The sequence below is a fragment of the Physella acuta genome, unplaced genomic scaffold, assembly GCF_028476545.2.
Source record: "Physella acuta isolate Inbredline_101_S28 unplaced genomic scaffold, ASM2847654v3 ptg001399l, whole genome shotgun sequence".
Classification (NCBI taxonomy): domain Eukaryota; kingdom Metazoa; phylum Mollusca; class Gastropoda; family Physidae; genus Physella; species Physella acuta.
In genome coordinates this window covers 460-12,708 of record NW_026732914.1, presented here as the reverse complement: position 1 = coordinate 12,708, position 12,249 = coordinate 460, and the positions used below count along the sequence as shown (strand labels likewise).

The 12,249-nt window shown below is 38.2% G+C and overlaps 1 protein-coding gene across 1 annotated transcript; it reads left to right on the top strand.

Moving 5' to 3' along the window:
- Window positions 1–2,286: 2,286 nt before the first annotated feature.
- Window positions 2,287–12,025, top strand: LOC131927412 (adhesion G-protein coupled receptor G2; the record flags this gene model as incomplete). Its single annotated transcript, XM_059283110.1, has 10 exons — window positions 2,287–2,433; window positions 3,547–3,691; window positions 4,374–4,446; window positions 4,971–5,120; window positions 6,978–7,110; window positions 8,161–8,266; window positions 9,979–10,047; window positions 10,182–10,262; window positions 11,341–11,403; window positions 11,987–12,025. Coding segments are annotated over exons 1-10 (1,006 nt in total), but the record flags the coding sequence as incomplete, so codon positions are not given.
- Between the last annotated feature and the right edge of the window lie 224 nt (window positions 12,026–12,249).

Below are 12,249 nucleotides of genomic sequence, written 5' to 3'. Positions count from 1 at the left end.
GTATTTAAAATACCTACCACATTGCGCTTCATTAATCCCCGCTAATTCGTAATTTTTTTTTCCCAACACCATAATAAAAAGTAACCCCTCTTCCCCCCCCCCCCCCGATGAAATGGTTTTTATAAAGGGAAGTAATTGTGCTTTGCTAATTTATCAATGGACGTAATAAGTGTTAAAAAACTAAATGTAAATAATTTTCAGACACACTTAGAATTTTTGTGAAAGGTGATACATTTTTTATTCATTTTGTTTGATGGACATGCCGACAATTATCACATTAAGTTTGAAAAATGAAAATAGTTTTACAACACCTTCAATATTAATTTTATTAAAATCATGAATTTAGACGATGAGCACTTTAGACGTATAACACTATGAGGATGTGGTCAATTATTTTCTTATATTCCTTTGGAATCTGCGGTTGGCCACATACATACAGATTTGAACTTTTTATATAGATTAGATACAGAATTTAACATGTATTAAAATTATTTCTGTAGTAAAGAAAATTAAGTAGTCATTTTATTAGTTTTAACAAACTTTGCAGATATAGAATCATACCGAGAATTATCGTATATTGCCGAGTGAATTACCTAGGTCAATTAAAAAAATGGCCACATAAATAAAGTCGAAGTACCCTAAATACTTCTTGAAACTTTTCAAATTTTGACATGATGAAAATATGGCCTCTAGTCATCTTTGACCGGTTTAAAAAATATTTCACAGGTACGTCACTTTTAGTCTGGCACCCTTACGTCTTCAACCTCGCCATTTTTTTATGTATAGCTTATAAAAGGCGCTGTTCAGTCGCGGTCAGTTTTCATTAACTTGTCGTGAACTTCGAGGCCTACTGGTATAGCCCCCCCCCCCCCCCCCCCCCCGTCCTATTTTCTTGACGAAACAGCAAAACAATTACGCAAAAGGTTTTTTTTAATTAAATTATTACATCCCAATTTATTCTAATTATTTGCTAAGGAACAAAGATTTATATGACAGATCTAAGGCAGCGCGAAATCAGAAATAATTTATTACAAGCTTTTATTTAACTAGCTTCCTAGGTCGTCATAGATCGAAACGGGCAGGCAAAATTTGGGTCATTTCTTCACAGATTTGTTTCTAATTTGGCACGTCGGTCAAATGTAAATTGAAGACAACGCAATATGACATTAAATTAGAGTTAATTTGGATGCCTAATTAATTTTTTAAATTAATTATAATTTTCTGAAATTAGTAGGCTGTCTTATCCTACTTTTCGGCACTATTATACGCGCGTTATCATATTTATTTGGTGAGTGTTACACCCCTTACATGTCACCAGGGGCGGAACTACGGTGCTGCCAGACCCCGCAATGCGGCGGGGGTGGGGGGGCACTCCGTTTAGTGGACCACAGCCGACCATAATCAATTTTTTATTGTTGAAAAAAATATTTTCTTGCAGTTTTGACTTGATGGTTGTTTTGTAAAAATGATTACCGTAGCTGCGATTGGATTATCTTTATTCTATAGACACCACCCCACGTTATTGTATTTTTTTTCCCTTTGTTTATACCACTGTGAGAGCCGAGTCCTCTTTCTCCTACAATCAAACTCTGTTGTCGGCAAAATTCTTTTGAAAAAAAAATCAAAGTCCATTGCGCGAGATGCGCTTGATATTAAGACGACTTTTGCTTCTTTATAGCGTTGGAAAGGGGCCCACAATCCATTGTGATTTTACAATGTAAAATGTACGTTTGTTGTATTGGTAGAACAACTATTCTGTACTATCCTGTATTCTACCAATAATCAAAATGAATATAAAAACAATAATTTCGGCTTTACTTATTTTTGTTTTACAAAATATGTGATAGTTATCGTGTATAATTAGAATTCTCTCCCATGATCGTTTTACAATAAGGCTTTAAGAAAAGCAGCTGAGACCATCCCAACTTCGGTACTGATGGATAGAAGCACATCCGCGCTTTTTGGTCCCTTTTAAGTTCCTTAAAATTTGTTTTTTTTAAACCCCGATCAGGTCAGAAATGAGTATCCTATGTTCGTATTTTGTGGTTGTATATATAAGCTGTGAGAAAACTAAACCTCTCCAGCATATACTTAACCCAGTCCAGACACCTTCAGACGCCTTCATTCAAGCTTAATTCCGAAATCTTAAACCTACTTTCTACATTTATTCTTGACCTACAGCTTAATAGACTAGATTACATTCACTTTAGCCTAAATTTGTATGCAAGTTTTTCCCTGCGTGCACATGCATGAGTAAGACTTAGTGTACCCTGCACGTACATGAATATGAATGAGTGTATTTTTCGCAGAAGCCTGCGAGAAACCATCAGGTCTAAGATCATCTACAACCTGTGGTTGACCCTGTTTTTCTTCAACGTCTTCTTCATGCTGGGCCTGTTAACGCACACTGTCGAGGACTCGGTTCTTTGTAAGGTAGGAATTCCGTCAACACGACCACAACACCTGACGTACATGCCACCCCTATAGGAATTCCGTCAACTCAACACGACCACAACACCTGACGTACATGCCACCCCTATAGGAATTCCGTCAACTCAACACGACCACAACACCTGACGTACATGCCACCCCTATAGGAATTCCGTCAACACGACCACAACACCTGACGTACATGCCACCCCTATAGGAATTCCGTCAACTCAACACGACCACAACACCTGATGTACATGCCACCCCCACCCCCCCCCCCCTCCTTTGTTGTTGGTTGCGGTCTTGAACCGTTGTTACCATCCCACACCCATGCTTGATGTTACCATCCCACACTCATGCTTGATGTTACCATCCCACACCCATGCTTGATGTTACCATCCCACACCCATGCTTGATGTTACCATCCCACACCCATGCTTGATGTTACCATCCCACACCCATGCTTGATGTTACCATCCCACACCCATGCTTGATGTTACCATCCCACACTCATGCTTGATGTTACCATCCCACACCCATGCTTGATGTTACCATCCCACACCCATGCTTGATGTTACCATCCCACACTCATGCTTGATGTTACCATCCCACACCCATGCTTGATGTTCCCCTACCCCAGAGCTTGCTTCTGTGCTGAGTTCTTGAATTGCTGCCCTCCCCCCCACCCTTTTGTTCTCTCTACAGGTGGTTGCTGCGGCACTACACTCGCACCCTTTTGTTCTCTCTACAGGTGGTTGCTGCGGCACTACACTCGCACCCTTTTGTTCTCTCTACAGGTGGTTGCTGCGGCACTACACTCACACCCTTTTGTTCTCTCTACAGGTGGTTGCTGCGGCACTACACTCGCACCCTTTTGTTCTCTCTACAGGTGGTTGCTGCGGCACTACACTCGCACCCTTTTGTTCTCTCTACAGGTGGTTGCTGCGGCACTACACTCACACCCTTTTGTTCTCTCTACAGGTGGTTGCTGCGGCACTACACTCACACCCTTTTGTTCTCTCTACAGGTGGTTGCTGCGGCACTACACTCGCACCCTTTTCTCTCTACAGGTGGTTGCTGCGGCACTACACTCACACCCTTTTGTTCTCTCTACAGGTGGTTGCTGCGGCACTACACTACCTGATGCTGAGCTCACTCACCTGGTTGACCTTCACGACCTTTCACCTCCACGGTTCCATGCTCAATCATCTCAATCCGAAGGCTCCATATTTTTTTATGACTTGCTTCTGTATAGCGTGGGGTAAGCTCACCAACTCCGGGGTTCACAGATGGTTTCATAAGAAATCTGCGCTACAAACCTATTAATATTACATTTTTTACTACGTTAGTCAGCATGGATTAGTGAAAATAAAGCCCGGATTAGTGAGACTAAACCTAGGTCAGACTTTAAACACTCGCCATGTTCAATATTTTTTTTAAGATTGTTGGAAGAAGTAAAGAAACTAATCCGTAAGTTTAGTGTTGCAGTCGATTTGACTGAGACATAAGTTTAGTGTTGTTGAGAGATATTCTAGCGCCTAGGTGAACTATCAAATTTTTCGCCCTCGCCCATTTCTATATATTTACTTAAATTTGACGAAAGGTGGAGGCCTTTCTTTAGTAATCACTGTCCCGTAACAGTTTTTATTTTAGTTTCACACAATTGATGTAGAAACATTTCAATTAGTCTGGAAAGTCAAGTTGCAGCCCTGAATTTTGATTGAGTATAATTCAGTAATGCAGCTCATAGTGAAATTTTTATTTTTTTCTACCTCGTTTGGTGCCACATTAGGGTCGGGGCCTGGGGCGGCTGCCCCACCAGCCCTCCCCGATCTACGCCTCTGTTGTATTAAGTAAGTTAACTAAGACGTAACTTTAGTGCTTTGGATGACTAAAAAGTACGTTTAGTGTTGTGAATAATTTGATGAGGTAACATTCTCCAGGCCTCCCAGCCCTGAGTGTGTGCGTGACGTTAGTGGCTGAACCGGACAACTACGGTCCAGATCACACCGGAATGTAAGCTTTTTTTTTCTCTTGACTAGTCACGTGATCGTTGGCTCAAAAACTGAGGCGATTGGTTCAACACAAGTTTTTGTTGCAACTATTTATATTTTTTATGATATGACATGACCCAGTCCACAATTTTAACTCGTCTGAAATTAGTTTCCTAACTGGGAAAAGCGAACTTTCCGTCTAGAGACGTGAGCTTTGTTGACTCTACTCACTTTCCGTCTAGAGACGTGAGCCTTGTTGACTCTACTCACTTTCCGTCTAGAGACGTGAGCTTTGTTGACTCTACTCACTTTCCGTCTAGAGACGTGAGCCTTGTTGACTCTACTCACTTTCCGTCTAGAGACGTGAGCCTTGTTGACTCTACTCACTTTCCGTCTAGAGACGTGAGCCTTGTTGACTCTACTCACTTTCCGTCTAGAGACGTGAGCCTTGTTGACTCTACTCACTTTCCGTCTAGAGACGTGAGCTTTGTTGACTCTACTCACTTTCCGTCTAGAGACGTGAGCTTTGTTGACTCTACTCCACAGATGCTGGCTGCAGGGAGCGGCTGTCGGGTTGGCGATGGTGGGGCCCCTGAGTGCTGTCCTACTGCTCAACAGTGTCCCCATCATTCTCATCTGCATTAAAATAATCAACCTTCACGTCAAGAGCAGACAACTCGGCCTAGCACACATCAAGTCTGTTTTTTTTTTCTTCTTTTCTTGTTCTTTGGAATGTGCATTAGACTCAGATATTTGACGTTTGGTCCCAGATATTAGACGTTTGGTCCCAGATATTAGACCTTTGGTCCGAGATATTAGACGTTTGGTCCCAGATATTAGACGTTTGGTCCCAGATATTAGACGTTTGGTCCCAGATATTAGACCTTTGGTCCCAGATATTAGACGTTTGGTCCCAGATATTAGACGTTTGGTCCCAGATATTAGACGTTTGGTCCCAGATATTAGACCTTTGGTCCCAGATATTAGACATTTGGTCCCAGATATTAGACGTTTGGTCCCAGATATTAGACGTTTGGTCCCAGATTTTAGACGTTTGGTCCCAGATATTAGACGTTTGGTCCCAGATATTAGACCTTTGGTCCCAGATATTAGACCTTTGGTCCCAGATATTAGACCTTTGGTCCCAGATATTAGACCTTTGGTCCCAGATATTAGACCTTTGGTCCCAGATATTAGACCTTTGGTCCCAGATATTAGACATTTGGTCCCAGATATTAGACGTTTGGTCCCAGATATTAGACGTTTGGTCCCAGATATTAGACGTTTGGTCCCAGATATTAGACATTTGGTCCCAGATATTAGACGTTTGGTCCAAGATATTAGACGTTTGGTCCCAGATATTAGACGTTTGGTCCCAGATATTAGACCTTTGTTCCCAGATATTAGACGTTTGGTCCCAGATATTAGACGTTTGGTCCCAGATAATAGACCTTTGGTACCGGATATTAGACCTTTGGTCCCAGATATTCGATGTTTGGTCCCAGATATTAGACGTTTAGTCCCAGATATTAGACCTTTGGTCCCTGATATTAGACGTTTTGTCCCAGATATTAGACATTTGGTCCCAGATATTAGACGTTTGGTCCCAGATATTAGACGTTTGGTCCCAGATATTAGACGTTTGGTCCCAGATATTAGACCTTTGGTCCCAGATATTAGACATTTGGTCCCAGATATTAGACGTTTGGTCCCAGATATTAGACGTTTGGTCCCAGATAATAGACCTTTGGTACCGGATATTAGACCTTTGGTCCCAGATATTAGACATTTGGTCCCAGATATTAGACGTTTGGTCCCAGATATTAGACGTTTGGTCCCAGATATTAGACGTTTGGTCCCAGATATTAGACCTTTGGTCCCAGATTTTAGACGTTTGGTCCCGGATATTAGTCCTTTGGTCCCAGATATTCGATGTTTGGTCCCAGATATTAGACGTTTTGTCCCAGATATTAGACATTTGGTCCCAGATATTAGACGTTTGGTCCCAGATATTAGACGTTTGGTCCCAGATATTAGACGTTTGGTCCCAGATATTAGACGTTTGGTCCCAGATTTTAGACGTTTGGTCCCAGATTTTAGACGTTTGGTCCCAGATATTAGACGTTTGGTCCCAGATATTAGACGTTTGGTCCCAGATATTAGACGTTTGGTCCCAGATTTTAGACGTTTGGTCCCAGATTTTAGACGTTTGGTCCCAGATATTAGACGTTTGGTCCCAGACCTGGCCAACTACGTCACGTGATAGCCAAAGTGTTGTGGGTTTAAAAAATGTAGCGCAGAAATATGTTGGTACTACCTTTGTTACAGTCCTCTACCTTTTCCCTGACATTTTGAAGTGTCCGAATGTTAAATGTCCGAATGTTAAATGTCCGAATGCTAAACGTGAGATGGTACAGACGAATGTTTATGTGCTGACGTCGGTTCAAAATAGAGTTGTCTGTCGGTGTTTAGTTGTTGACATTCAATGCTCAGTTGAGCGTGTCTTGTTTAGGATCGCTAGAATCTAACCACTATATGTGTGTTGTCTTTCAGGGTTTTAAAATCATTTGCCACCTACACTGGTATGCTCTTGCTGCTAGCGTTCACCTGGTCGTTTGCTGTTGTTGCTGTTGGCAATACCAATCAATTCTTGAACTACCTGTTTGCTTTCTTTAACACCTGTCAGGTAATCATGACGATTCTCAATCACAAAATTGCATTTCGACCTTCAGAAAAGTTTTTTTTTAATGTCAACATAGAACCAGTGAACTAGCAAAACATATTTCAATTTTTTTTTAAATGAGCAAAAACCATTTTGATAAAATAACGATATAGCTAAGTATAAATACTTTAAAGATTATACAACAAATCCCACAATATAACATTCAGATAACAAAAATAAACCATCTCCCCCTCGCCCCCAATGAAATAAACCGGGAGTGATCGCCCCTAAACTTTCTCAAATATTCCTATATAACACTACGGGGGATGGCAACTCGGGATATAGACATGCTTTTTAATCCATTTTTAATTACCTTAACTTTTTAAAATAGAATAGAATCTCGTACATAAAAGAATTGCGCACGATGTGAACGCCAAAAAAAAATATGTATAATAGTGCGGAATATTACTAGTACAAATTCACGTGCATTTTTTGAGAAATCGGGAATAGTGTAAATTTGCTAGTTCTGGTCAACGGAAAATACTCACAATTCGAAAGAAGGCAGAAAATAAGATCTTTAACTTACATGTGACATTTTATCTATCTGAAATATTACTCAAGTTATAGCTTTTGAAAAATTAAAAGTAGAATAACTTCCACTTTCGGTTACCGAAAATCGCTGAAAAGTTGATACAGAACTACACATTTGATATAATACATATATATGAAATTTCATCAACCTAGCTGTAACGGTACTCAAGTTATCGTGTTAACATACAAACATGCACACACACACATACACACTCAGACATACTGACAAGATTGCAAAACTAAGTTTTTTTCCGACTCAGTGGGGTGTAAAACGTCGAGATTTGCAAAAATCTCGATTTTTTTTTTGCACGATTACAATACTTTTTCTATACTTTGTATACGAGATAGTAAAAAAAAAGTAGGCCTAGTTATGGAAGTTGAATTACAAATTAAATATATTTACTAAATGTGATTTGTCATAAACTGTTTTGTCATTTATTAAGAATGACTTACCCAAAGCAGTTTTGTCAATCATCTTTTCAGAGCATCTACATATTCGCCCTGTACTGTGTGGCTAGCGACAGCGCCATGAACGAGTGGTATCGGTTTTTTGGATGCTCCCGAAAATGCATCAATGAACCGGACATGAGTAAATACTTGAACTAATGTCACGTGATCATGTTTGATGACAAACACGGCCTAGCACGAACATAATCTGACGAATACGGCCTAGCACGAACATAATCTGACAAATACGGCCTAGCACGAACTTAATCTATGACAAACACGGCCTAGCACGAACTTAATCTATGACAAACACGGCCTAGCACGAACATAATCTATGACAAATACGGCCTAGCATGAACTTAATCTATGATCAACACGGAAATAGCCTAATAAAACAAAAAAAATCGTTTCTATAATAAAAAGCTTTCAGCAGTCTGAAAGTTATTTTTTAAATGTATGAAAAAAGTTTTAACAACAAAACTAAATTCTAGTCAAAGTATTCAAACATAATATTGTGACCATAGCTTTCATTTTTAGATATTTAAATAATGGTTTATTATTCTATTTAAAGAAAATAATTTGTTATCTCCTTTTTAGTGGATTTTTTTAGTAGTTCAAAAATTTTAATACGATGAGTTGCATAAGTAAAAACAATGGCGCACCAAATGAACACGAAAAATTGCGCACATAATAGCGCGGTAAAAAGTATTTTATGGGGGAAATTTTAATTAATTCATAAAATCTTAATCAGGCATTCAATTAAGTCAAATTTGTTGTCTGATTGCATTTTAATCGGACCTTGACTTGCATGCAAAGTTTAAAATGAATCGGTATATTAGAAGTGATTGAAATTTCGCTCAACAGAAAGACAGACAGAAAGACAAACAGGCAGAAAGACAAACAGACAGAAAGATAAACACACAGAAAGACAAACAGACAGAAAGACAAACAGACAAAGACAAACAGACAGAAAGACAAACAGACAGAAAGACAAACAGACAGAAAGACAAGCAGACAGAAAGACAGACAGAAAGACAAACAGACAGAAAGACAAACAGACAGAAAGAATAAAAAAGTTAAATAAAAGATTGTAATAAAACAAAGTTGCTTTGCTTAATAAAAAAAGCTTTGCTCATTCATGAGATCTCCATATCAAACCTAACCTAACCTAACCTAACCTAACCTAACCTAACCTAACCTAACCTAACCTAACCTAATCTAACCTAACCAAACCAAACCAAACCAAACCTAACCTAACCTAACCTAACCTAACTTAACCTAACCTAACCTAACCTAACCTAACCTAACCTAAACAAACCTAACCAAACCTAACCTAACCTAACCAAACCAAACCTAACCTAACCTAACCTAACCTAACCTAACCTAACCTAACCTAACCTAAACAATCCTAAACAATCCTAAACAAACCTAAACAAACCTAAACAAATCTAAACAAACCTAACCTAACCTAACCTAACCTAAACAAACCTAAACAAACCTAAACAAACCTAAACAAACCTAAACAAACCTAACCTAACCTAACCTAAACAAACCTAAACAAACCTAAACAAACCTAAACAAAACTAAACAAACCTAAACAAACCTAAACTAACCTAACCTAAACAAACCTAAACAAACCTAAACAAAACTAAACAAAACCAAACAAACCTAAACAAACCTAAACTAACTCAACTCAGCACAGGACAAGCTCGCCATTGCACGGTCACGCGCGATCTAACACAGCTAGTACACCATATGTCAACGATAAAGGTGGTTAGCTAACACAGCTAGTACACCATATGTCAATGATAAAGGTGGTTAGCAATTACTTGACTAGTTCTTTTTTTTTTACAGCTTTGGACGAGAAGCGCAGCACAGAAATTATAGGAATTCACGACTTCGTCTCTCAAGCCATCAGAGTTGGTGAGTTCTGTTAAGTGGAAACACCAAACACCAAACAAATCTTCCCCAACATTTTTCATATTTTCCCTCTCTTGTTTTCAATGTCATTTTTATGAGCTGCTGACCTATAAAATATTTTCTGTCTCTGAAACCAGGTTACAGTGTTGCCAGTTTAGACATTAGAAAAAGGAGATTAGAGGGTGTCAATAAAGAGAATAGCCTGTGCCATTCTCCAAGTGAGTCATTTTGTCATGTCACCGGTGGGGTGTCATTCAGTTAGTCAATTTGTCTGTCAGTCACCTTATGTCATATGTCTGTCAGTCACCTTATGTCATATGTCTGTCAGTCACCTTATGTCATATGTCTGTCAGTCACCTTATGTCAAATGTCTGTCAGCTACATTGTGTCATGTAACTCACATTAAGACATGTAAGTCAGTTTTGACTAACGCTAATAACAAATTATATTGTGCAGTTGTGTGCCACTAACGCTAATAACAAATTATATTTTATTGTGCACAGTTGTGTGCCACTAACGCTAATAACAAATTATATTTTATTGTGCACAGTTGTGTGCCACTAACGCTAATAACAAATTATATTTTATTGTGCACAGTTGTGTGCCACTAACGTGAACGTCAAGCGCGTTGCTGCGGCCCTAAAGAAATGCTGACGCATTATTTTAAGAAGTTTTCATCAATGCGTTACCCGATTGTGAAATATTTTTGACGCGTAACCTTGTTTTCCGAAACTGAGTTATTTAAATGTAAACAAAGCAGGCGCCATATTTCTTTGATCATAGCTTTTTTTTTTGGGGGGGGGGGGATCTCAAACTACCACCCAGACTTCCCAGATCGGGATGTAAGAAAATAAAATGTAATATACGAAAACGATTAATTGAGATCAATCCAATTTTAGTTCCTTATTTATCCTTGTTGGCGGAGACTTTTCTGCAAATTTAAAATAAAATAATATATTTTAAAATATAGACCTTTTACCACAACAAAATTGAACATCTGTGCATTTAACAACAAAATTGAACATCTGTGCATTTAACAACAAAATTGAACATCTGTGCATTTAACAACAAAATTGAACATCTGTGCATTTAACAACAAAATTGAACATCTGTGCATTTAACAACAAAATTGAACATCTGTGCATTTAACAACAAAATTGAACATCTGTGCATTTAACAACAAAATTGAACATCTCTGCATTTAAGAACAAAATTGAACATCTGTGCATTTAACAACAAAATTGAACATCTCTGCATTTAACAACAAAATTGAACATCTCTGCATTTAACCCCTAGGTTTTGAGGAGCAAAGTACTGACTCGTCATCACAATCAGTGGACAATTCTTTGGACAAGACGGGTGAGTGCGGGGAGTAGATTTGTGGGTGGGTGTGTGGAGTGTGGGGTGAATGTGTTGTTTAGAGATGTGTGGTGTAGAACTGTGGGGTAAGTGTGTGGTGTAGAACTGTGGGGTAAGTGTGTGGTGTAGAACTGTGGGGTAAGTGTGTGGTGTAGAACTGTGGGGTAAGTGTGTGGTGTAGAACTGTGGGGTAAGTGTGTGGTGTAGAACTGTGGGGTAAGTGTGTGGTGTAGAACTGTGGGGTAAGTGTAAGGTGTAGAACATTTTGCTCCTGGGAAGGGGGGGGTGGGGGTTATAGACGCTGTTAAAGTTTATGTTTTATAAAAGGGATACATATATATATATATATATATATATATATATATATATATATATATATATATATATATATATATATATATATATATATATATACTCTCAAAAATATTGAAACTACCCATGCGACTATCTTGCGTATGCCACTCAGTGAGGGGGGGGGGGGCTAATTATGTATAAAGTATTAAGAGATTACTGTTGGGTTTAGTAGTCTTAAAGGTTCCGAATGGTGATACTATTGAAATACATATTCACTTTTTGTCTGCAGGAGATTCTGGGGCGATTGCTCAAGATGAAAGAACAGCAGGTATGCAGCTAGTATATATATATATATATATATATATATATATATATATATATATATATATATATATATATATATATATATATATATATATATATATATATACATATTTATATATATATACATATATATATATATATATATATATATATATATATATATATATATATATATATATATATATATATATATATATATATATATATATACATATATATATATACATA